Source organism: Pyrgilauda ruficollis, unplaced genomic scaffold (assembly GCF_017590135.1).
Source record: "Pyrgilauda ruficollis isolate IOZ18807 unplaced genomic scaffold, ASM1759013v1 scaffold162, whole genome shotgun sequence".
NCBI classification, from domain to species: domain Eukaryota; kingdom Metazoa; phylum Chordata; class Aves; order Passeriformes; family Passeridae; genus Pyrgilauda; species Pyrgilauda ruficollis.
Genome location: NW_024514987.1, coordinates 484697 through 509509, shown reverse-complemented (window position 1 = coordinate 509509; position 24813 = coordinate 484697). Strand labels below are relative to the sequence as shown.

Below are 24813 nucleotides of genomic sequence, written 5' to 3'. Positions count from 1 at the left end.
TTCAGAGCTCTGCTGTCTCTGAGCAGGACCCTCGGGCACGGGGACTGCTCCCGTCCCGTCCCCACCCCAGTGCTGGCAGCCCAAAGCCTGGCTCCACTGCAGCTCTGAGCTCCCAAACCCGGCTAAACCAACCCAGCCCTGGCTGCCGGGCCAGCTCTGGGCTCCCCAGCCCCCGTCCCCGTCCCACCAGGTTTTTGGGTGTTTGGAGCCTCTGCTCTCTGAAGAACTGACAGCACCTGGCCCAAGCAGACCCACCCCCACAGAGCAGAAAGGTGGAACGAAACCACAAGGATCCCCCAAACAAAACGACACCAAGGAAGAACTAGAACAAAGAATTGTTTAATCGCTTAACCCTTTCTCTTCCAGGGACCAGAGAAACAAGTTTTCTGCTCCTTCTAATGAGGGCAGTAAGGCTCGTGTGTTACCTCTACAACTGCAGGGGCAAAGTTTACGAGATGATCGTCTTTAGTACTCAAAAAAGCGAGAAGCAATGGTCACTGCAACACTAAGAGAATCCTAGAGTCTCCTAACGGAGAGCCCATTGCTAGAATACAAAAATAAAGGAGGCATCCCTGCATATCCCAGGCTAGAAAGAGTTAACCAGAAAGAGCAGGAAGAAGCTTTCCCAAAGAGGGGGTTGAAGTAAACAGCAGAGGTCAATAAAGCAACATCTTCTCCTGACTTCCCCAGCATGTTTTTTTTCCTTCACCAATAAATACAAATTCCTTGTTAACAAGCGACAAGCAGGTAATCTGCCCACAGCAAGGGGAAAAGGGGCTAGAGGCAGAAAGATTTTTCTCTCCCCTTCTCTCCTATTATTATTAATCTTTTTTTTTTTTTAACCAAAGCAGCCATTAAAAACAGCAACCCACTGCAGAGGCAGGGAATCTGGTTGCTTTCACACTGCAACTGGCAGGTGAAAGAGCTGCACTGTCTCACAAGGGTAAAAAAAACCCAAAAAATAGCTGCCACAGCAAAAGGTGAATGGGGAGGGAGAGGTCTGTTCTCTTCAGAGCTTTCCATCTCAGTCTCTCAGTTTAAATATCAAAGTCTGCAGACGTTGTCTACTGAAAGCTGAAAAAAAAAGTTTGAGTGGGAGGAGAAGAGGGAAAGGAAAAAAAAAAAAAAAAAGACGAGGATAGGTCTAGTAGGAAGCCTTAAGCAAAAAAAGGAAAGGGCAGACCATGTCAGAAAGCCACCCCAGTGAGGAGAATTTTCTGCTGCCTCTGGGTTTGGAAGAGCAGCAAATGCCGGGGGTGCACCTGGCCGTGCCCCCAGCCAGGTGAACTCAACAGTCACAGGTACTGAAAACAAACCTAGCTGCCCCAGGAGCTGAGGGACACCTGGCCCAGGTGAGCTCTGCTGATCCTGCCCCCAGAGCCGGGCAGAGCACGGGGGGCTGGTCCCGGGAGGGGCTCCCGCAGCACCGGGGGGCTTCACCCCGGGACACAGCAGGAGAGTGCCGGGGTGCCCCCGGTCCCAGTCCTCTCTCTGCAGGAGCTGCAGCCTCGGGGAGGTGCTGCCAGCTGACCTCTCTGCTGCTCAAGCCCAGGATTGTTCTGGAAGGCAGAGCAGCCCGGCTCGGCAGCCCCGCGCAGCTGCGCTCCGCTCCCTGGCAGCCAGGGAGGAAAGGGAGGCCTCTCATCTTTCCACGGCAGCAACAGGAAGACCAGGGATTGCACCACATGGAAGAACAGCACACACACATGCGCACACACTCCCAACACACACCTCACACCCCTGGGACCAAGGCTGACACGGCCAGGCCTTCGGCAGGAAGAGACACGAGACAGCAGAGCGGTTCAGATCTCCAGGGGCTCTTTGGTCTTAGTTGATAGTCCTAGAAAAAACAACCTCCAGAGGTGGTTGTAGCACAGCTGTGTAAGATCTGTGGGGTATTAAGTGTTTGGCAACTGCAAGAGGGGAAAACAGGGCTGGGTGTTACAGGAGGGGGAAGGAATGGAAGTACAGTGCTGTGTTTCCAGGTGTGCTCCTGGCTGTGCAGCCAGCCAGGGCCTGGGCAGGGGGAGAGGAAGGAGGGTTCCTGAGAGGACCACGAATCCATCTGATGTTACACCAACAAAGAGGCAGGGAAGGCCCACCTTGGCCAAGACACAGCAGCTGCCTGCACAGAAATGCTGCTTCTGACAACTCCAGACTGTAGCTGTACCATTCACACGGTGACAACAGCCTCAGCTCCTGCACAGGTGACATGGAGAAGAGAAGGCCAACACAGCTACACACCTTGGGCAACGGAGAGGTGCTGTCACCTGCCCTTTTCCTCAGCAGCTTTAGCTACACAAGTCCTGGGCCTGTGATCCAGCCTGTGCCCATTGCTGTCACCTCCCTGCACGGGCTCAGGGACCACAGGAGGGAGTATCAGAACTGGGCAAGCTCGTTCTGCCCTGTGGAGCTGCACACACCCAGTGCCTTCACTGATCCCTCAGCTGTGACAGGGGCACAAGACAGGCAACCTCCAGTCCTCAATACAGCACAGCTACATCTGCTGACGTGTCTGAGATGGAAGCCAGAAGAAAGATGTTATGGGACAAAACAGGTGTTTCATGGCCAACAACCATAAACTTGGGGCCTGTAGACAGGCTGGTAGCACAGTCAAGCTTTCAAAATCACTGCAGTAAATTCATTCCATAACCCCTGCCCTAGGTTTGTATTTTATTCAGGAATTTAACATCCCCCCTGCAATGCAGGCAACAGTCCCTGTACCAGATCATACAGCAGCTCTGGAAAAATAATCACCAGTTACACTGCTCACAGACAACTCAAAGACCCCTGTTGGGACTAAACTCCACTAAAGGCAAACCCCGGACTGCACTGCCATGGAAGAGGAGGAGGAGGAGGAGGAGGTGATGGTTTAGAGACGGCCGCTCCTGCCCCTGCCAGCTTGTCCTACCCTGTGCATAGTGCGAAACAGTGCAGTCATTCACCAGAGAAAGTTCAGGACCAAGGAAACTCGGTTCCCTTTCAGCCAAACGTTTAGAGGAAGGAGAGGCAGTTCTGTTTTAGCTGGGCCGGCACTGGACCTGCCCCTCTGAGCTGTCTTCATCATCCGAGCCTCCAGCCCCACCGCTGGTCAGTCCTGTGATCCGGTAGCCCATGTTGAGCAACATCACCTCCAGCGGGTCCGCGTTCATCCGCCGCTGGTTGGCCTGGGAAGCACCTTCCATGTCCACCACCACGCGCCCGTTGAGGGTCTCGCTCTGCAAGGGACAGGGACAGCACTCAGGAGCAAGGAGGGGCTGCTCCTGCTGCTGCAAGGGGAGATCCAGAGGGAAAAGACAGCGGGAAAGAGCGTCCAACAGCCAGGGCGGCTCCGGCTGCAGCTCCTACCTCTGGCCTGGGGTTCCAGAGCCGCACGACCGGGTCGATGCCGCTGGTGGCCAGGAAGCAGTAGCTGGGATGAGGCTGGAGACAGTTCACAATGGACTCGTCTCCCTGCAGCACACGCACCAGGTTGGTGGTTTCCTTCTCCCAGATGAAGAAGGAGCCGTCGTCCGAGCCGCTGACGATGTACTGGGCGTTGCTAGGGCAGAGGAGCAGGGCCTGGGGGTCACACTCCAGAGCCAGGCTCCAGCAGGCTGAGCACCTCACATGGCTTCTATCATCAGCAGGCTGACACCCCTCACACTTGCACATCCAGATGAAGCTCCCCGTGCTGGCTCCCTGCATCCCCAGGAGCCCTGTTTTCAATCCCAAATGGATTTCTGAGCTGCCAGCCCAACCAGCTCCTCTGTGGATCTGCTCCTCATCAGCTGCTCATGCAGCAGCGTGGGAGGGGGGCCCCTGTCAGCTCATCCCACCCCTCCAAACCAGCGTCCGTGTCGTTTACGAACGGTAACACGGGGCTACACGTGAGGAACAGATCATCCTGCTGCTGCTCACTCCTGCCCTGCACCCCTGCCACCACGTGCCAGCATACCTGCCAAAGAAGTTGGCCTCCTTGATGTCCGTGGTGGTGTTACAGTGGCCGCAGTAGCGGAACTTGTAGTCGTAGCTGCGCTCCCTCAGCACCATCTCGTCCTCAGAGATGGAGTCCTTGCGGCCCGTGGCCCGCAGCCGGATGGGGCCACCCCCCTTCTTGTCTTCAGCTGCAAGGACAACACATCTCCCTCAGCACCACCGGGGCACTTCTAAGCAAAACACACCCCAGGGGACCCCAGCAGCCTTAGAGAAGAGTTAAGGACGATTCCAGCAGGAAGCAGGGCTCAGAGCATGAGCTTCCTTCCTTCCAGATTATCTCCTGGCTACATCAGACTCCTTTTATCACACCCTCACTCAAGAGCAAACCAGGAGCAGGCACGAGGAAAGAACAGGCTCAGGCCAGTTTTTGTGCACAGCAACAATCAATCTCTCTCAGAAGTTGGGAGCTTTACTTCAGAGGGGCAGTTTAAGGAGGAAAGTCCTTGTGTGCTCATTAGATTCCAGTGTAACCTTGGAGAAGCCCAGGAGCAGCAGCACTCACCGTTATCACTCTTGGAGAAGAGGGCAGCATTGATGTCCCTGTCTAGTGCATCGCAGGCACTGCTGTGTGCTTGTTCTGGAAACTTCCCTTTAAAGTCATCCAGACACTCCAGTGCTTCTGCCACGTACTTGAGCTCAAAGAGGCAGCGGGCGAGGCGGAAATGAGCCTTCAGGTGGCACGGATTTAGGGATATGGCCTTCAAGCAGTCCCTCAGAGCATCGTAATGGTCCCCATCCCTGAGGAGAGCAGAGCGCTGCGTGAGCCAGCCCAAGCAGCAACAGCAAACATTTTCCACTGCTGCTTCCCAGCCCTCATTTCACTCCACAGCTTGTTGTTTCCAGCTCTCCACACAATCCCACACCCCAGGAGCTCTCTAACAGCGTTTGCTGTGACTCGGGGGCACCACCTGACCCAGCCCAGCCTCCCCAGGGCCGCAGCAGACGCCCACAGGCAGCTCTGGGATGTGACCGCACCAGGCTGCCCCGCCAGCCCTGACCTGCCATTTTAAATCCGAGAGAGCAGAGCTCCCTGCTGCAGCACATTTCGGGAAGTCCTTTGAAGATGGAGGATGCAGCAGCCCTCTGGGCAGGCAGCAGAGCCCTCCCGTGCCAGGCGGGCTGCCTGTCACAGCTCACTCGTGCCCCTGTGTGGACACACGGCACCCGGCAGCGGCTCAGGACCTCCCCGCAAAGGGACAAACAGTGAATTCTGCAGGAACCTGTCCTCACCTTCACAGGAAAGAACGGTGGGGTTTTAGAAGTGAGTGTTAGAGCAGAAGGACCGCTCTGGTGTTTGCATCCTGTTAGTACAGCCTGATTTCCCTGAGCTCAGGGCTGGGGCAGTGAGGCTGTGCCCTGGAAGCAGCAGGGACTTGTTGAGCTCAGCCTGGCAGGGCAGACACACCTGGGGCACCAGCACCGAGCCTCAACTGCCCAGACCCCACAGGCTGCCTAAACAAGGCTCCATTTGATGGTTAATAATAGCAATAATAATAATAATAATGTTAATGTTTCGTATCTGTAACCTACATGCCCCACTGTGACTGCCCCATCCCTGGAAGTGTCCAAGGCCAGGCTGGACAGGGCTTGGAGCAACCTGGCAGAGTGGAAGGGAATAGAATGAGATGGGCTTTAAGGCCCCTTCCAACCCAAACCATTCCAGGATTCCGTGCACTGCTCCTACCAGGGTCCAAAACACTCCCAAGGAGAGGATGAATTCACAGAGCAACAATTTTAGATCATGTGAAACCTCTGCCAGGGAACCACAGGAAGGCTTGGGTTGGAAGGGACAACTGGAGGTCATGCAGGACACCTTCCCTGGTCAGGACTGTGTCCAGTTTGTGAATATCTCCAGTACAGGAGACTCCACACCCTCTGTGGGCAGCCTGTCCCAGTGCTGTGCCACCTCACAGTACAGAAGCTCCTCCTCACACACAGGTGGAACAGGGAAGAGGTGCCCCAGTGTCTGGGCTTCTGCAGGGCAGCTCCAAATCTTGCAGGAGCATGTTTGCAAACCATTCAGCCTGCAGCCCCCTCCTGTCCAGGTGGGCAGTGCCACCCCCAGCACAGCCCTGCCCAGGAGATCTGCAGCAGGAACATGGCTCTGCAGGGCTGCCCCTGCAGCACTGCCAGGGTTAATTCAGGACAGGCAGCTACAGGCCATTGTTACTCAGAGAAAGAGGGAATGCAGGTTACCTGTTAGGATGACAGACAGGTGTCACACACTTGCACACCTGACTGGGCTTTTAAAACTGCTTTGCCACCCTCAAACATCCTTCAAGCTCAACCACCAGCACTGGCAGCCCAGCAGACTGGTGTGAAAATGGACATGGTGGGATGTAAAGCAGGCTCTGACTTCTCCCTTTGTTACAGCATTGACTCAGCTTGTGCAAAACTGGAAATCAGCTCAGTACTGCCAACGTGGACTGCTGAAAGCCAACCCAGAGGGGGATGCAGTTGGCTTTTAGGAGCAAAATTTCAAAGGACAGCCTTAAAAGTGCTGGAAAATATGAGCAGCATCTTAAGGGAGATGAACAAGGAGAGGTTAGGAAATTACAGACCTTCCTTTTCTCTTGCTCTGTTATTCAGAGAATGAGGCCAAAGCAGAACCTGCAGGGTTTTGAGGGTGGCCTGTACCTGTTCCTGCTCCAGACATCAAGAACACCTCAGAGACACGTGGTGGTTCAGCCTGGGTCACTGTCTGCCTCTCCCCCTGCTCCGTGACCTCCCAGCCACCTTCCCCTTTCCTGCACCTGGAAGGTATCAGCTCAGTGCTATTTAAATCCTACCCCCTGCATGCCACAGAAACCCACTGTGTGTATGTTTTCCACATCTTCCTGCTACCCAAAACTGTGGCAAAGCAGTAGCTGACACACTGAAAGGTTCAGATGTGCCAACACCCTTCGGGAAAAACGATTCCTATAAGAAAAATGTCATTCATGAGATCAGCACTCAGCTTCTGTGTTCCATCCCTTAATCCCAACCTATTGTTCTTCTCCTTCTGAACACTGAGGTCTTTTTGAGGCAGCTCCCAAATCTCTGCTATTGCAAAACAGCCAGTAGGCCAGTTACCAACAGTCACAACAACTGCTGGCTGCTCTTTATCTTGGCAAGAAGAGAGGAGAACTCATACTGGGGATTTCAGCAGGGAGAGGAGAAGGATATCCTCACAAAGCAAATGGAGATGAAGGACCACAGCTATTTTAAATATGTTAATGGCAAGTCATGGTACTCAGTCTTACTCTGCTCAAGGGGACAGGCACTAAAATAACTCAGCTGTATCTTGCAGATGCAGCTCTGGCCACTGGTCAGAGCAGACATTACCTACTGCAGAGGCTGACAGGGTGTTTTGCAACCAGCAGGGCAGAATCCTCTCCAGGCTGCAAGGATCTGCCGCCTCCCCAGACCCCTCCCAGAGGTTTGTTTCAGTCAGAGGAGTGTGGTTCGCTGGGGTAACACAGGAACCACCAGGTCTGAGTGTCTGCAGAGTGAGGTACTTGGACAAAGCAGCAACCAAAGCCACCCCAGCAGCCCTAAACAACCTCCTGTCATGGGTGTTATAAAGCACAGTCACCATTACGTCATGTGTTGACAGCAGATTTAAGAGCCCTTCTTTAATGCAAATCAGAACCACCCAGAGAAACACAGACACCCTTGGAGACATCCAGAATGCTGTGAATCAGATTTTGGGTAGCTTTTTAAACAGGAAAGGATCAGGACTCCACACAGCCCATCAGCAGGTGAAACAACGGCTGCTTACCAGCTGTGCCTCCCCAGAATTTGTCCAGCACAGACTGCTGGCCCCCCCTTTGTGCCAGAGGTGCTTCAGTCTGACCCCCCAGCCCCACCTGCACCCCACCAAGCCCTTGAGCAAGGTGCCCTTGGGAGTCCCCTGCAGTGACACTGCCCTTACCACTTGCGCTTCATGTAGGCAGCAGCTCTGTTCCCATAGAGCATGGCGTTGTTGGGGGCCTTCTGCACAGCTTTGCTGTACAGCTGGATGGCCTGTGTCCACAGCTGGCAGGCAAAGGCCTCGTTGGCTTGCTGCTTGATCCTCTCCAGGTACGGGGGCAACTCCACCTGGGGGCTGCAGGGGAACAAGGGAGCAGCACAGGTAAGTTGTACATCCTTCACTCCAGCTCACAGTCTGCAGTGCTGAGTTCCAGCTTAGCTAATGTTTGCTAAACTTCCCAATAAAAGATGCAGAAAAAGGCAGAAGGCACTCTGGACATGAAGAACTTTAAGAGGAAAGTTTGGTTTTGATCACAGAATCCCAGAATAGTCTGGGCTGGAAGAGACTTGAAAGCCCACCCAGTGCCAGCCCCTGTCATGTGCAGGGACACCTCCCACTACCCCAGGGTGCTCCAAGCCCTGTCCAACCTGGCCTTGGACACTGCCAGGGCAGCCAGAGCTTCTCTGGGCACCCTGTGCCAGGCCCCCCCGCCCTCTGGCAGTCTCACTACATCAGTGTGACCATCATTTGTCTGTTTCCAATTTTCCTTCATCTACAGAGACACACTCCAAATTGAGCAGTGGGTATTTTAAGCACCAGACTTCACCAATAGGTCTTTGTTTCGACTGCACAAACAACGTTTCCAGTGCTCTTTGAGCAGTGCACAACAATGCACATGCAGAAGCATCTGAGCTCACCAGGCCCATGCTCTGCAGCCCAAAATTCCAGCCCCATTCCTGCTGCCGCGGTGGAGGGGCCATCTAGAGGAGAGGAGCTGAAACAGCCCACAAAGTGACTCTGGAGGAACCAGACTACCCATATATGGTATTAAATAAGGGTCTTGACTTTGAACCAAGTCTCATCAGCTGGAGGAAAAACAGCCAGCAAGATGTGCTGCTGCTCCTTCAGCCCAAATGTGTTTTGTTTTAAAGAAAGAAATCAGCAGGAGCAATAGAAGAGGCTCCATCCAGGCCTAGCTCCCATGCTAGGAATGGCAGTAGTGTTCCAGTGCTGTCACAGAACAATTCTGGCTGCTTCAGTTCAGTTTGCAGCAGGCAAGTGCCCAGCAAATGGCAGAGGGAAGCAAGGCTCCTTCACCAGACAGCCTCTGCCACTATCAACACCCAGCTCCTGCAGGCCAGGAAGCAACCACCACTCAGGACACTTTGCTTCCAGGCCTGAAAAATCATTTCTTAGTTTTGTCCACCTTAATTCATCATAAGAGGAAAAATCCTCCCGGGATGCTCTTGCCTGCTCTGACTCCTGTTCACAGCCCAGGCACGAGAGGCCAGCACAGCCACAGGGACAGAGGCCACTTGGCAATCCAGGAACAGGGCAAGGGATTTGCAGCTCACACCTTTGTGGCAGCACCTCAGCCTGTGAGAGGCCAAGGACAAAGGCATGGAAGGCCCCAGGAGGGGCAGCTGTGCCCTCACCTGACGTGTGCCCGTCCCTCGGCCAAGCGGAAGCCGTTGCTGTGGAGATGGATCCCATTGGACACTCCGTTGGTAGAGGTTTTTCCATTCTGCACTTCTGAGGGTTAGAAGCAGACATACACAACCATGCTAAGTATCAATGTAGGTTATACAAACTCTGGGTTTATTTTACAGCAGGGCCAACCCAACACGACAGCCCCATTCAGAGCAGAAACAAAACTTCCATGATTCCACCTGCTCCAACACCTGGATTAGATTTGTCCTCATATTTACAAATCTCTGCAGTGTCCTTTGCAATACAATTCTAGATCAGAAAACCAGACACACACAGAAGCAAGTGCTAAGGGAATTAACCTTTGACTGATTTCAGGCCATGGTTAGAGTATCATGGAATCCTGGAATGGTCTGGGAGGATACCAGGACCTCAAGCACTGAACAGTCTGCTTAATCCTTGAGCACACTCAACTCAACCCTTCAGGCACTCTCAATTCACACATCCCCCTCTCCACAGGTCACTTCTGCCCTCGTGTTTTGTCTCACTGCAGAAGGATTTTGGCACCAGGCTATGAACTGCACTGCAGAAGCAGCCCAGCAACACCCACAGCCTGCTGCATTCTCCTCCTGCACCCTGAAAATGAACTGTGCAGTACAGAACTCCCCTGTGCTCCCTTTGTGACAGCATCACACTTACCCCCTGAAGTGTGGCACTTCTTTGGGAGGAGAAAAGTGTATGGCCGCTGTTTGTATGTCAGATCAAACAAATAGACCTGAGGAAAGGAAAAAAGAGCATGAGACAAGCCTGCAAAACAGAGATGCTCAAGTCAGAAATAAAAGAGGGCTCAGCAGGTACACAGTTCCATGTTTGTGTTTGCTATTTCCAGTTTTCTCACTGGGAATCTTTTTTATAGATGGACACACAAGGGTGGCAGCAGTAACTGGGGTGTGTCCCAGTCCAGCCCAGTTCAGAGACAACAGCACTGGGAAACAGGAACCTGGTCTTACTCCACACCTGCAGAGTTTAAAAGATGACCTGACCACTGACCAACCTGCTCAGAAAGCTTCATATTTCAGTTAGGCAACTAAGGTATTTCAATTAACATCATGATAATGAAGAAACCAAACACCTATTGACAGAAAAGAGGCAAGACACTGAGGAAAAGTCTCTCTAAGATGAAACCAGTATTTCCCAAGAAACTCCCAGGGCAACTCTGTGAAACCCTAATTTACAGCTGTACTGGGACAGGAATGGACAGCCCAGGCCAGACCCACAGCTCACCCTCTCCTAAAGGGAGTGAGTGCACGTGTGAGAAAGAGCTGGAGAGGACAAGCACAGTGCAACCTGCCCACAAGCAAAGGTCCTGTTTAATCCATGCTGATTAATGTGTCAGGAGGATTTTCTCATTCCATTGATAGGCTTTACAAAAGATCCATGAATAACACCCAGAGCTTAAAATTAAAGCAATCAATATTCCAGGTGAAGGCCTTTGCTTCTCCAAGTTCCTTATTCACTACATTCTATTACAGAAGCAGTTTGATGTCTCAAGAATGAGTTATGAAATCCTTTCTAGGTCAACAAAGGTCAGTTCCAGAACTGATTTTGTTTATTTTCTTTCCCCTCTTCCGGAGAGTGAAATGTGAATTGGAAAACCACAACAGAACGTGGTTTAACTTTGATCAGTGACAGTGTAACAAACACATCCCTCATCCCAAGTATTTAGTCTGAATTAATCAGAAAGCAGTTTAAAATCACATTACCCACAGAGGAGTTGCTGTACCTATTTTCAGCAGCACACAACAATGCCCAGTGACCCAATGTGAGGCTTTTCTGCCTCCTCACCTGCTCCCCCCCCATGTTGACCAGGAGCTCGGTGCCATCGGGGCTGAAGGTGACGTACGTGGCCACCAGGACCCTCAGCCGGTTGTTGTAGTCTGGGAGCTTCACTGGGAGGTGCCCTGTGGAGAGGACAAGTAATTACTGGCTTAACTCTCAACTGTTGTCTTTGTCCTACCCCAGCTGCTCCCTTTTACAAGGGCAAAGCCATGGAGCACAAGCACCGACGGGATTTTCCATTTCCGCTGTTCAGGGGATCCTTCCACGCGCAACCAAAGCAGGCACAGGTGCCTTTCCACAGCTTCTGGGTATGGATGCTCCATCTCTGCAAGTGTCCAAGGCCTGCCTGGATGGGCCTTGGAGCAACCTGGTCTCGTGGAAGGTGTCCCTGCCCACGGCACGGGGTGGAACAAGGGGTGTTTTAAGGTCCCTTCCAGCCCAAACCATTCTGTGATTCCATGATTCCAATTTTGCACAGCCACCCCACACGAAGACAAGAATCATCACTGCCTTGTCAACAATGAGCCTCCAGAACCCAGCAAATCTCAGTTTTGGGGATTCACTAGGATTTGGCTTCTGTGATTTGTGGCCATCTGCAAATACCTCCATCCTCAAGCCCCTAATTAGGTTTCCTTAATAAAGCCCTCAGCACAAGGAAACCAAAGCTCCTAAATATTCAGCTCACACACAGGTTCTGTTCTTCAGACAGCAGATGTGTTGCATGACCAATTCAGGGGACCTGAGGAATCCTCTAGTGGGAATCATCAGGAGCAGGACTGTCAGAACTGGTCTGCTGAACATGCTGGTCTGAGATATTGTAAAAAAAAAAAAAAAAAAAAACCAAGCCAACATTTTGGGGTAAAAGATAGCAAATAATGAGCACTGGAGAAAAATGTCATCTAGATTGCTCAGATACTGCATCACTGATTCTTTATCTGCAGGATGAGGACAAGTCATTTCTGTGCCAAAAAGGTTTTGCATGGCAGCTTTGCTGGGACCAGTTCCAGGCAAGCCTATAGAGCCCAGCTTATACCCAATCCTCCCCTTTCCAGCAGGAGTGACAAAAACACATTTATGCTGGACAAAAAGCAGCAAGGCTGGCTCACCTCCCCGGTGAAATCACCTGCAATTCCAGCCAACATCCCACGGAAGAGATGCCCTGGGCAGGGGTTGTGTGTGATGGGCAGAGCTCTTTGTGCAGGCAGTGAAGTCCCCCCGTGCCCCAGTGCCCCCCAAGCAGGGCCGTACCTGCCACGTAGTACTGAGCCGCCCCGTCCGGGAGCGGCTTCTGCCGGTCACAGAACGTGTGCACTCCAGCTGAGGGGCTCTGCTTCATGCTCTTCCTGCCAGAGAGAGCAACAGCCTCATGATAAGCACAGCCTCATCCACACTGGCTTTCCTTGCCCACCCACGAGGACAAGGCCTGCTGCCCACACAGCTATGGGGTGACCAGCCTCACGCCACCCCGGTGTACTCAACCAGAAGACTTTGGGTGACAGAAAAAACAGAGTGAAACTTCCCACAAAGAGGCGAGTGCTGGATCCCTGCAAGCCCCCCTGCCCAGCAGAGCCCTGAGCAGATGCCTGCAGCAGGAGTGTGCCCCAGAGGCAGGTGCTGTTACCTGTGGTTGTGGATCATGCGGATGTCGTAGAGCCGCACAAAGGGCCCGCTGGCCCCCACGGCCAGGTAGTTGTTGTCCTGGGGGTTCACCGTCAGGCACTTGGCCTCCACCAGCTGCCCGCAGTACTCAGTCAGGTCTATCAGGACCTCGGAACGTTTGCTGTTCTCCCGCAGGTCGTACTGCCTGCACAGGGGTGGGAGTGAGGCAGACACATCACGGCGGAACAGGAGCAGCAGGAAGAGACTCATGCAATGTCCTGAGCTGGGACAACACTCACTGGGCCTCGGTACCAGGATAATCATTAAAAGCAGATGCATAATGTGCACAGATTTATTCAAGTTCCAAATTGAACTCCCAAGTCATGACCTGTTCCTTTCCTGGCCTCCCTTTCCAGCAGTGAGGAAAATGAAGGAGCTGAGGAGAGTATTCATGGCTCTACAAGATAAATCTTCCCAGTTTTAGGAAAGGGAGAGATGAGCTTAAGCTGTTAGTACAGAGACAGCCTCTCTTCAGGTCTGTGCACAGCACACATTGTGATGGCTCCCAACACCAAACCAACTGGAATTCTGTACCTGATTAAGCCATCTTCTGCTGCACTCCAGAAGGTGTTTGGCCACATGGGAGCCGTGGCAATCCGCTTCACTCTGTTGGTGTGATCTCCAAACATGTGCACGGTCTCCTTGACAGTCAAGTCATGGACGTGCACCTTGGAGTCTGCAGCTCCCGTGATGAGGATCCGATCCCCCGAGTGCGGCAAGAACTGCGGGACAGGGGTCGGGCACTCAGCCTGGAGGAGCACTGGGGCTGCTCACAGGGACCCCTGCCCGGCACAGAGCAGGAATTCTGCTTCAGCAAAGGGGGCTAACCCATGTTAGTCCCTATTACACAAGTCACCAGCTACAGCAGGACTCAAGAGTGTCTTCATCACACATCCCAGTTTGCTACAACCATTTCCTTCCAATTTACCAAAAGAATAAGCCTGGGGTCTGCATAAGCTAAGTGCAACATTAGATTTAATTATTTTCCCCATAATTAGAAATATTAAAATTTTTGGGGGGGAAACTCTTTGCAAGAAAATGTTTCCTAGCAAGGATTTATCCTTTTACTGCTCAGGTTGCGGTTTCTGTTAGCTGCTCATTCCTTCTAAGCACATACCTTGACAGAAAAGATGTTTGCAGTGTGTCCTGTGTGCATAGAAAGGAGTTTCTTGTGGTGCAGAGGATCCCACACAATGGTATGCTGGTCATCAGAGCCAGAGGCCAACAAGCTAAAAGGAACAGGAGACAAATATGCACCACGAATTCTTCTGTTCCACACCGTGCCCAGGTCTGTGGAGCTGTTTGACCACAGACATCCATTAAGTTAATTCAGCCCTAACCAGCCCATTTCCTCTCTTCCCTCAGCTCTCTGTTCTTGCTGCTCGCTGTGCACCCATCCCTTCAGCCAGGTCTAGGAGCTACAGCAGACAAAAAGCAACTCCACAGAAACACAGCTGACTGAGGCATCTCACCCGCACGGCGATGGGAAACCAGGAGGGTTTGCTCAACAGCAAAATGCAGGGCCTCCACCCTCCCTGCTACCCTGGCTGTGTCAGCTGCTCCTCATCATCTCTGAAGCCCAGCCAAGGCTCCAGAGGTGCCCAGGCAGTCCCAGGGCTCATGGGGTGAACCACAAACTGCTTTTAAAGTCATTGCAAGGTGCTCTTCGCTTGTCCATCCATCTGCATCTGGACCAAAGGAATCTGACACCTGCAGCTCTCAGCTCTTTTAAACTTACATTTCTTCGTAGCCATTCTCTTTCAAGCACATGAAATTTTCACTGGTAAAGAATTCTGAAGAGTATCAGAGGGCAGACTTTGGATGTTGTAAGAGTCAGGTGCAGAAATACCCACTCTTCCTCCAGTCCACTCATTTCTCACACAGAAACTCTTCATTCCGCTTGGTTACTGGGAGCTGCTCTTTAGTGTCCCTCTAAAATTGCAGAGGGGTGAATTCTCTACCTCCTTGCCTTGGATATCTGTCCCCCAGCAGCAGCTTTTAACAGCATGGTGAAGGGGGTGGGGAAATGTCACCACCAGCTGGGCAAATCCTAAAGATCCATTATAATCCATAATACCACTTAAGAGAAGAGAAGCAGCCTTCTATCTCCACTTCTTAGTCTGACCATTTCCCTTCTGAACTCACTAAAGGGGCATTTCTAATAATATCCAGATATATGTAACAAAATAAAGCTTCTTTTGAGGCTTGAGCTCCACTTTACTAGAAATGGGAAGCAGCTGCTTATGATAACATGACCTACATCCTACTCTTGGGAAAACCTGGGGTTATGGTTTTGCTGATTCCCCAGATGAAGCCACATACTTACTCTCCTTTTTCATTCCATTCCAGACAGTTGACACACCCAGAGTGACCCTGAGGGAAGGAGGCAAGGGAAGATGGCATTAGTCAAACTTCAGATGTATCAAACAGAGCTGTCCTAAGACAAGGACACAGTGAGCTCCTCACAAATAACCTTTTCCAATAAAAGCAGAGTTTTTTTATTCCAACCCTGCAAAGAACTCCACACACTTGGTAGATAAGCACCTCCAGAAAAGACAGACATGCTAGAGCAGTTGGTGTAGAAAAGGCAAAATGAAACAAATAGAAAAAGGTAGTGTTGAATAAAATGGCAGTTTAGCCTCAGAGGCTACAGCTGAAATCCTGCTGTACACACGGAAAGGTGACTTTGCTTCCAAAGCCCTTGGCTAGGCTGACAAATTACATGTACAGGCACTCTGGGAACACAGGGAAAATGCACTTTTGATAGCTCTGTTAGAAGCACCTTGCTGCTGGGTGACTACATCATCCATCTTCATCCACATTAACCAACGACTGCACTGGGAAGCGGGGGAGTGTTGAGCAGCATTTGATGGGGGAGATGTGACTGAAAAGGGGGCAAAATAATCCTTTTCTCCCCCAAACCAAGATAATTGATGTGTTAGAGGTAGGCTCAGTTGGGTGGAGCAGGGTGTTGATAATACCAAGGTTGTGGGTTTGACCCCCAGATGGGGCTGCTCACTTAAGACTTCAATGATCCCTGTGGGTCCCTTCCAACCCAGAATATTCTGTATAATCTTAAAATCTTTTCTATGGCATGTCAGAGTGCACTGCAATTCCTTAGGCATCCCACTAGAGCTGAGCATGTTGAACAGCTGACAATTGTCTTCTTCAGACATCAGTGCTGAGCTTAGGTGGTGCCCACCCTGCCACAGGTTCTCCCGACGGCGCACCAGGCAGTGCAGAAAGCTCACGCCAGCTCTCACTGAGCCACTCCTGGCTCTAATGCAGTTTGGGGGACCAAGAAATCAGTACTGACCTGACAAAAGGTGCACTCCAAGGAGCTGGTTTGCCCTCTGGACACTCACCTGCAGCTCAGCCTCCAGCCCCAGGCGGCGGATGAAGGGGTCGGTGACGTGGTAGTGGCGCTCGAAGCCCAGCGCTCCCCTCTCCTGCAGGAGCAAAAGGCACCACACTGAGCACGCCAAACAAACACTCCTCCTGCCCTTTCAGAGAACGTTCTTCAAGGTTAAAAATCACGCCAGCTATTGGGGGCTCCACAGCTCCTGTACTGTTGTAGGGAGTCACAGAATCCCAGAATGGTTTGGGTTGGAAGGGACCCCAAAGCCCACCCAGTGCCACCCCTGCCATGGCAGGGACACCTCCCACTGTCCCAGGCTGCTCCAGCCCCATCCAATCTGTCCTTGGGCACTGCCAGGGATCCAGGGGCAGCCACAGCTGCTCTGGGCACCCTGTGCCAGGGCCTCACCACCCTCACAGAAAATAATTTCTTCCCAGTATTCCATCTATCCCTGTCCTTCTTCAGCTCAAGGCCATTCCCCCTCGTCCCATCACTACACATCCTTGTGACAAGTCCCTCTCCAGCCTTCCCATCCTCTGAACATCTCCAGGCGGGCAGATCTTAATATGTGCCCCTGAACTGATTTAAAATGCTGTGTAACTCAGTGCCAGGCTCCAGCTCTGGGAGGCCCACTGTGAGGCACAGTGAGCTGACCCTACCTGGGGCCTGAACCAGAAGATATGGAAGAACCTGCTGTTATCCCTTGGCCAGGATTTCAGCAGGACCTCCATCCTGAGCACAGCAGTACTGGACCAGAGCTGCCCAGGAGAGCTGTGCCACTGCAGAGCCTGTCCCCAGGCAGCAGCAGCAAGGGGTGAAGAGCTGCAGTGGAACTGGCCTGCTGCCTTCAGGGATGGGCTGTTCCTCAGGCAGGGAGCAGAGCTGCAGTGCACAGGCTGTTCCAGAGGGATGGGAACAGCTGCCACAGAACTGCGTCAGTACAAATGAAGGTGAAGGAAAGCAGGACAGTTGTTTCCCCTGTGATCTCACAGGGCTCACAGATGCATCAGCAGATGGCTCTGATGAAAGAAGGCCAACTGCAGAGGCAGGAATGAAGGAGAGAGAATGCCAGTCAGATTTTGGATGGAACATCTAAATGGAGATTCTTCCCTAGGACTTGACCCAGCTGTGGTCCCACTCCATGCCACACTCATCAACTTAATCCTTTGTCATCAGCATTTAGAGATGGCAACACCAATGTCAAAATCATCCTGGTGGTGCCCAAAAAATCACCCTGGTGGTGCCCAAAACACCACCCTGGTGGTGCTCAGAGCACATCAGCAGTCCCAGAGCAGAACAAAAGTGCTGAATTCCCAGCCCAGTGCTCAGTAATGAACTCCACACACCAAAAGCTATTTGAAGACAAAAATGGAGACAGACATAAAAGGATTGGAGGCAAAACAAACCAGGCTTTTTGCAGGAGCTTCCACGACAGACTTCAAACCCCTTGATGTGCTTCTGTGGAGAGCATTCCTAAAGCACTGCAAGGCCCATGCAAGGTGCTGCAGGTATAAATCTGTGCTGCTGCAGCCTCAGTGGCTTTGTGAGGGCTGTGGGTAGGAAACTGCTTTTCCTACAAGGAACTGCCTGACTTAGCAATCTTCCCAAGGTCACACGTCAAAGTCTACAGAGCAGACAGCCTGAGACAGTCCCAGGCTAAGGCTCAAACCACAGAACCAGCCCTTCCTTGTTAGGGCAGCAAAACAAATCTTTGCACATGGATTGAATTACAAGCTTATAACAGAGTTTGGTACCAAACTGCAAAGTGAGCACTCGAGCTCCCAGTTCCTTATTCTGGCCACTCACAGATCCCTTTCCTGCATGCTGATTATCAGCAAAGCTGCAAATGATTTCAGGCCTCTGAGTCCCAGCAATAATTGCCTATTGTGTCTGCTGCAGCCAGTCCTTTCACGTTGATATTCCACCAAAGCAGCCATCAGATGACTGATCCCACCACTGCACAAGTTTTTTTTTCCCCTACACAAAGGAAGCAACACAGCACTCTCTAAAGAAAAGGAGACAGAGAGGCTGTGACAGAGATCATTAGCTTTACTACAGTCAGAAATACCTCTGATGGCAAGATCACACAGGGAGAACACAGAAAGCAGAGAGGGAAGCTGGCTAAGGGCCTTTGAGGTGCCCAAACACAAGCAGCTCTATTTCTCTCTTTAACTCAGAAGGAACAGAGCTGCTGATGGCAAACCAGCCCAGGGAGAGGAACTGTGCTCCTGCCATGCCAGACTCCATCCCAGCTCTCCATTAAGGACAGTGACAGGTCCTGTGTGTTTGTTCTCCTAAGTTCCTTAGGAGCTTATCAATATGTAAGTAACAGAGATCTCGTTCCCAAGTCAGGCAGCACCAGGAGCTCTCCCCACTGCAGCACTGACTCCCCCTCCAGCCAGCACCAGTGAACACGGCTCACACCCACCTTGATCTGCCTGTGGATGATGTCTCTGGTGATGTTGGCTTTTGCCATCTTCTTGCAGTGGGGCAGACGAAGAGAAGCTGTGGGAAGAGCTGCTGTGCATCCAAGCATCCCAGCCGGGCCAGGATCCGCGCCGAGGGCGTTCAACAGTTACCTGCAGGACAGCAGGGACACAGTGGGGACACGGTGGGGACACGGTGGGGACACCACATCAGGCCACTCACACTGTGCCCAGTTACCTGCAGGACAGCAGGGACACGGTGGGGACACGGTGGGGACACCACGTCAGGCCACTCACACTGTGCCCTGCTACCTGCAGGACACAGCAGGGACACACAGGGACACGGTGGGGACACCACGTCAGGCCACTCACACACACCAAGCTCCCAGAAACAGCGGTGGCTAAGAGCTGGGAAGTTTGGAATAAAGGCTCCCGAAGAAACTCAGGGAAGGAACAATGCAAGAATGAATGTCTGACTCAAGGCCGTTCCCAGTTTGTGGAGAAATTCAGGATGAGCAGAATTCCAGGAGTATATCAGCCTGGAAAATCCATGTTTCTATCCCAGCAGAGACCCTGTGAGCCCAGGGCAGTTTCCTGTCCCAGGCTTCCCTCCCACCATTCATGTCCAATGTCATGTTTCCCAAACTCTACAACCAACAAAGGTTATACTGTGAATTAACACAGCATTGATGCTTTTGGCCACATCTTCTCTCTCATTTACTACATTGGATTATCAGCAAAACACCCCTAAAATATCCAAAAGGGCATCAACATTCCTTGGAAACCACAACAGCCAACCATGAGGTCACAACTGAACACCTAATTACCTCAGCAAGAGAAAAGAGGTGACCAGTTAAAATCGAATTTCCAGGAGAAATTAAGAGTTTTGCACACTCTTAATGGAGTTTAAAGTACTAACCTAAATAATTGAAACCCCATGGAATTGGTTACTTCTGCTAAAAAGTATTCAAATTGCAGAGAGATGGTCCCAACCCTGAGCTGGACAGGCTGCCTAGCAAAGGATCAGTCAGTCCCTGGGAAATGCTGCAATTCCCCCAGTTCCCCTCCCACAGCCTGGCCCATTTAGGCATTCCCACAGTTCCCTTTAAAATAACAAAAAGAATAAAAACAAAATTTCAAACACCCATTTTGTCCTATGTAACCTTCTAGTTTCAAAACATTTCCAAGCAGAACAAGCCAAAATTTTCCTCTTCTAAATGAGGAAATGCTGATTCATTGAAACAAGAGCATTTCACAGAAACACTGCAACAAACAGGAGTCCTGGCAACCCTCATCTGATTCTCTGCTGCCACGGGAGGGCTTCCAGTGGCCCTGCTGTCCCACCCTGCCATGGGCAGGGACACCTCCCACTGTCCCAGGCTGCTCCCAGCCCTGTCCAGCCTGGCCCTGGGCACTGCCAGGGATGGGGCAGCCACAACAACAACTTCCCTGAGGAATGGCTGCCAAGGACAGGAAGGGGAGGAAGCAGCAGCACCTGGGCACAAGGGCAGGTGGAGCTGCTGACTCTGCAGCTCTGAGAGGTTTCTGAGCAGCTTCCCCAAACTTCAGGAGAGAGACTGAGGAGCAGGAGCGTGTCCAGGGAAGGGAACAGAGCTGGGGAAGGGGCTGGAGCCCCAGGAGAGGCTGAGGGAGCTGGGAAGGGGCTCAGCCTGGAGAAAAGGGGGCTCAGGGGGGACCTTGTGGCTCTGCACAGCTCCTGCCAGGAGGGGACAGCCGGGGGGTCGGGCTGTGCTCCAGGGAACAGAGACAGGAGCAGAGGGAACGGCCTCAGGCTGCTTCCAAGTCCATCCTCAAAAGACACAGGAACACTGTCCCAGCACACCCCAAAATACACAGGAACACTGTCCCAGCACACCCCAAAATACACAGGGACACTGTCCCAGCACACCCCAAAATACAGGGACACTGTCCCAGCACACCCCAAAAGACACAGGGACACTGTCCCAGCACACCCCAAAATACACAGGGACACTGTCCCAGCACACCTCAGCACCTTCCACCCCTCTCAGAGCTCCCCAAAACATTCCCAGGCTCTGCCCACAGCCTCCCCTCTCCAAGCACCATCCAGCTTCCTCCTCTTCTTCCCTGCCAGGCACATTTCTTGTCTCCCTCTTTGAGAGCCATGGGATTTGGCTCTTAGGACCCCACTATGTCACCTCCCAAGTGACAAACATCCCACTGCTCTTTTGGGAGTCTTTTTGTCACATTTCCTACCTCTAGTTATGGTTAATTTCTAATCAGCTCCTTTCTCTTCCAACAACACCAAACAACCTCAAGGACACACGTGGAAAAATGCATGTGCATGGAAGGATCCAGATCTCCCACCTAGAGCCATAAATAACCCACACCAAGAGGCCAATTTAGAGCTAAATCAGTCACTGCAAAACCATTAATACCCTATAACCCCTCTGTATAAACAGAGAGAAGGAACAGCCAAACCCCCCAAGACCACCACTCCTTAACAGACTGTTAAAAACTCTGGTTTTCAACAGAGACTCCTCTGTGCCAGCATCTTTTACCTTGTGGAACAGCTTAACTTTACTTCTTAAAAAATACAGGTGAGGAAAATCATCCAAGCAATCAGACCTTGGGTAACAGGCCTGGATAAAACCCAGTCCAACGGAATGCAGGAGCCTAAGGTGTCTCTTTCCAGGAAAGTGCTTGATTTGGCAACTGGATGCTGCAAAATGCTCAAAGGTCTCCCAGACTTTGTGTCTTTGCTTGGCCAAGAAGGCTCCAAGAGCCCTCCCTCCTTCCCCTTTGCTATTTTTTGTTGCTTGACAGGTATTCCACAACTACAAAGGCTCTGGCAACCTTTAAATTACCACGGAATCACAAAGGATTAAGAAGCCCAAATTCTCATTCCAGATCACATTTTGGGCATTAGCCAAGGAAAATCATCCAAGCAATCAGACCTTGGGTAACAGGCCTGGATAAAACCCAGTCCAACGGAATGCAGGAGCCTAAGGTGTCTCTTTCCAGGAAAGTGCTTGATTTGGCAACTGGATGCTGCAAAATGCTCAAAGGTCTCCCAGACTTTGTGTCTTTGCTTGGCCAAGAAGGCTCCAAGAGCCCTTCCTCCTTCCCCTTTGCTATTTTTTGTTGCTTGACAGGTATTCCACAACTACAAAGGCTCTGGCAACCTTTAAATTACCACGGAATCACAGACAAAGGATTAAGAAGCCCAAATTCACATTCCAGATCACTTTTTGAGCATTAGCCGCAACTGATCACATCCCCAGACTCCCAGTCCCCATGGATATGACAGTGACCTCATTCAAATATTAAATAAATAAATAAACAAATAAATATTAACTTTTCTTAACACTAAAGACTATTGACCCCAGCACTGTACAGGTAGATCCATCCTCCAGCTTGAAACAGACCCTGGAATAAAGCAAAATCTCCCAAGATTTGTGGATTTCCTGCAAAATACATGTAATAAAAATCAACTGTGCCTCCCAATTTCTTAGACACAAAGGCTTCCTTACATGAAGTCCCACCAAAGAGTCTGTCTTTGTCACCACTAAAGGAATTGGAAATTCCTTGGAAACTTCCAACCATGGAAATTGGTAAAGAATGTTCCTCTTTAGGCAAAACCACCGTGCAAATTCTGCTCTAACCCATTCTTGCAGCTTCTGGCTTTTAACTAACCCGGCACAACCAGCCCCTGGTGGAAGGAGGGATCAAGTCCCAGAGTGAGGGACAATTCAGGACAAACGTGCACTGCTGCTAGAGGGCTGGCTCCACGAGCAGCTTCACTTTGGCTACAGTCAGAAACAACCCCAACCCTCCCTCTGCTCCAGGCCAGGCCCTAAACAGCCCAGGCTGTGGAAGGTGCTCCTGCCACTGCCACAAAACCATCCCTAAGGTCCCTGCCCACCACCCCATTCCACGACCCCGTGCCCTCTTTGGGGTTATTTCTTGGATGACACCAGGCACGTTTCTCTAGCACCCTTCAAGGACAACTTTCCCTCATCCCTCACTGCTCCAAAGCTGCCTGGAACACCTGGACAGGACTGAAAACCTGGGAGGCAGTGACTGCTGTCACCTCCTCGGTGACAGCCTCTCCTCCAAGTGCTGCCTGGAGCACACAGAGGATGAGCCCACCTGCAGCTGCTGCACCTTCCCCCGGACTCTGCAGGGCTGCCACACAGAACTGCGGGGCACAAAGGGACCCACGGTCAAAAATGAACAAGGCACAGACTTCCCTGGGCTCCAGACTGGGCAGGCTCAGTTTACACTGACAGCCACTGAAAAGCCCCCTAAGCTCCTGGGAAAGTACACTTCCAAAGGGTACTCCAGGGCATGGAGAGGAACACTCACTCCGAGCCTGGAAACAAGACCTCGACACTGATAACACAACTGATTCCATCAATTTAACATCAAACACTCCCACAGCCTGGATGTGGGGGATTGCTCCTTTGCTGGACGGTATTCCCCTCTCCTGGAGCCACCTGAGCACCTCCCACCCACAGGAACACAGCGATGGGCTCTGCACAGTCTGGCACAGCCCCAGCCTTGGCACCTGCACCCTCTGGGAAAGCTCCATCCACCCTAGGAGCTCCACAGAGCAGCAGGACCCCAGAAACCAGCACTTGCAAACAAGCAATCCCACTCCTAACTGCCTGCATGTGCCCACGTGTCTCAGGCTCCAAACTCAAGGTCACTGGAAAAAAGCAGCACTCTGCACACCAGAGCCTCTGGATACAAGGCTCATCCCAAGGGAAGACTCCTCACACCCTCCCCTTCAGCATTCCCTTTAAATTATTTCACCCCTCCAAACACCACCCAGGACCCACCCTGAGAGGCTTCTTTATCCTCACAACTTATTTCCCTGCTCTCTTTACCTTGACTTTCCAAGAGGTCACAGATCAAATTAAAATATATAAGTATAGATAGGAGTTTTGGGTTTTTTTTTAAGGAAACCTGAAAAACCAAGAGGGAATGCCCTGGTTGGCAGCAAACACCTTGTCAAAAGGAGTCTTTTCTCCAGCTGAAGGAGCTGTCGGGAGCAGCAGCTCCCCAGCAGAGATGGCTGGAGCAGGGAGCCAGGAGACGAGGTGAGATGGGAGCCCTGGCAGAGGCAGCACAGGGCACTGTCAGGGAAACTCTGACACTCTCAGCCCACACGCTGCTCGCAGCTCAGCCCTCCCACTGCAATCCTGCCTCCCCCTGGTCCCCGGCTGACACATCCACGCGAAAAGAGAGCAGGCAGCCCCCAGCCCGCGCAGGGAACGTCCCAGCGCCAGGTCCCACACGGGCCAGGAGCTCCAGCAAGGAGTTTAACCGGCACAGGAGGAGAGGCTGGTCCCCTCTGCAAGGCAAGGGGCTGCAGGACACCCAGCAGGGCAGGGAACGTTCCTGTGAAGGCTCAAACCAGGGGACAGCGAGCACAGGAGGGAGCAGGGCAGGGTCACAGCCAGCACAGGGGAGAGGAATGCGAGGAGGGGCAGTGCCAGGTGGGAGGGGGAAAGGAAGCCAAAGGCAGGGGCTGTACCTGGAGGGGGGCAGCAGCAGACGATGCAGGGCTGGGGGGAAGAGGGGCTGGGGAAAAGGGGTGGGAGGATGGATAAAGGAGAGACCCTTAAAGGCAGTCAGACCCCTGGTGAAGAGAAGGGGGTGACACCCCAGGGCAATAAGGGGACACCTGACAGAGCCTGGGCTGGGGAGAACAGGTGGGACAGACGTCAGGAAAGGGAGCTGAGGGGGGCAGCTGAGAGGGGAGGGGGCCGGGGCCTGCAGGGCAGGCTGCTGACAGGGAAGGGGCTACAGGGGCACAGCTGACAGCAAAGGAACCACGGCCGGGAGAGGAAGGGACGAGGTGTGCCTGAGCGGGGAGGGAACGGGGGCAGGGCTGCCGGGGAAGGGGCACCGGGCAGGGAAGGGATCCGGGGGCGCGGGGTGTCTGTCAGGGCGGCGGGGCCCGTCCGGCCCGCGGGGGCCCGTTACCTGTCAGGCCTCCCGGGCGCGAGCGCAGCGGGCACCGGAGGTTGCGAGGCTCCATCCATGCGGGGCAGAGCGGGACGCAGCGCAGGGGCCGCGCCGGGGCCCCGGCCGTGCCCCCCCGGCCCTGGGGACCCCCGCCAGCTGTCCGGGGCTGCGCTGCGCCCCCCGCCGCCGCGCGCTGCGCATGCGCCACGCCAACTGCG

The 24813-nt window shown here is 52.5% G+C and overlaps 1 protein-coding gene across 1 annotated transcript; it reads right to left on the bottom strand.

Annotated features, from left to right (window-relative positions):
- Positions 1-323: 323 nt before the first annotated feature.
- Positions 324-24807, bottom strand: WDTC1 (WD and tetratricopeptide repeats 1). The gene is made up of 16 exons (XM_041463139.1): positions 24614-24807; positions 18643-18793; positions 16222-16305; positions 15183-15229; positions 13974-14085; positions 13391-13578; positions 12819-13001; positions 12446-12540; positions 11204-11319; positions 10058-10133; positions 9367-9463; positions 7892-8065; positions 4481-4716; positions 3938-4106; positions 3349-3541; positions 324-3218 (listed from the first exon to the last, which is right to left on the bottom strand). The coding sequence occupies exons 2-16, from the start codon at positions 18748-18750 to the stop codon at positions 3021-3023; spliced, it is 2076 nt and encodes a 691-aa protein (XP_041319073.1). The 5' UTR covers positions 18751-18793; positions 24614-24807; the 3' UTR covers positions 324-3020.
- Positions 24808-24813: the final 6 nt, after the last annotated feature.

What these genes read in the sequence shown, in the direction of transcription:
- WDTC1 (XM_041463139.1), bottom strand. Translation starts at nt 18,750, where the DNA reads ATGCTTGGATGCACAGCAGCTCTTCCCACAGCTTCTCTTCGTCTGCCC. An exon ending in GAAGTGCCACACTTCAGGGG is followed by an intron (nt 9,464 to 10,057) that starts GTAAGTGTGATG and finishes TCTAACCCTCAG; the next exon opens with AAGTGCAGAATGGAAAAACC. An exon ending in TCTGGAACCCCAGGCCAGAG is followed by an intron (nt 3,219 to 3,348) that starts GTAGGAGCTGCA and finishes TGTCCCTTGCAG; the next exon opens with AGCGAGACCCTCAACGGGCG.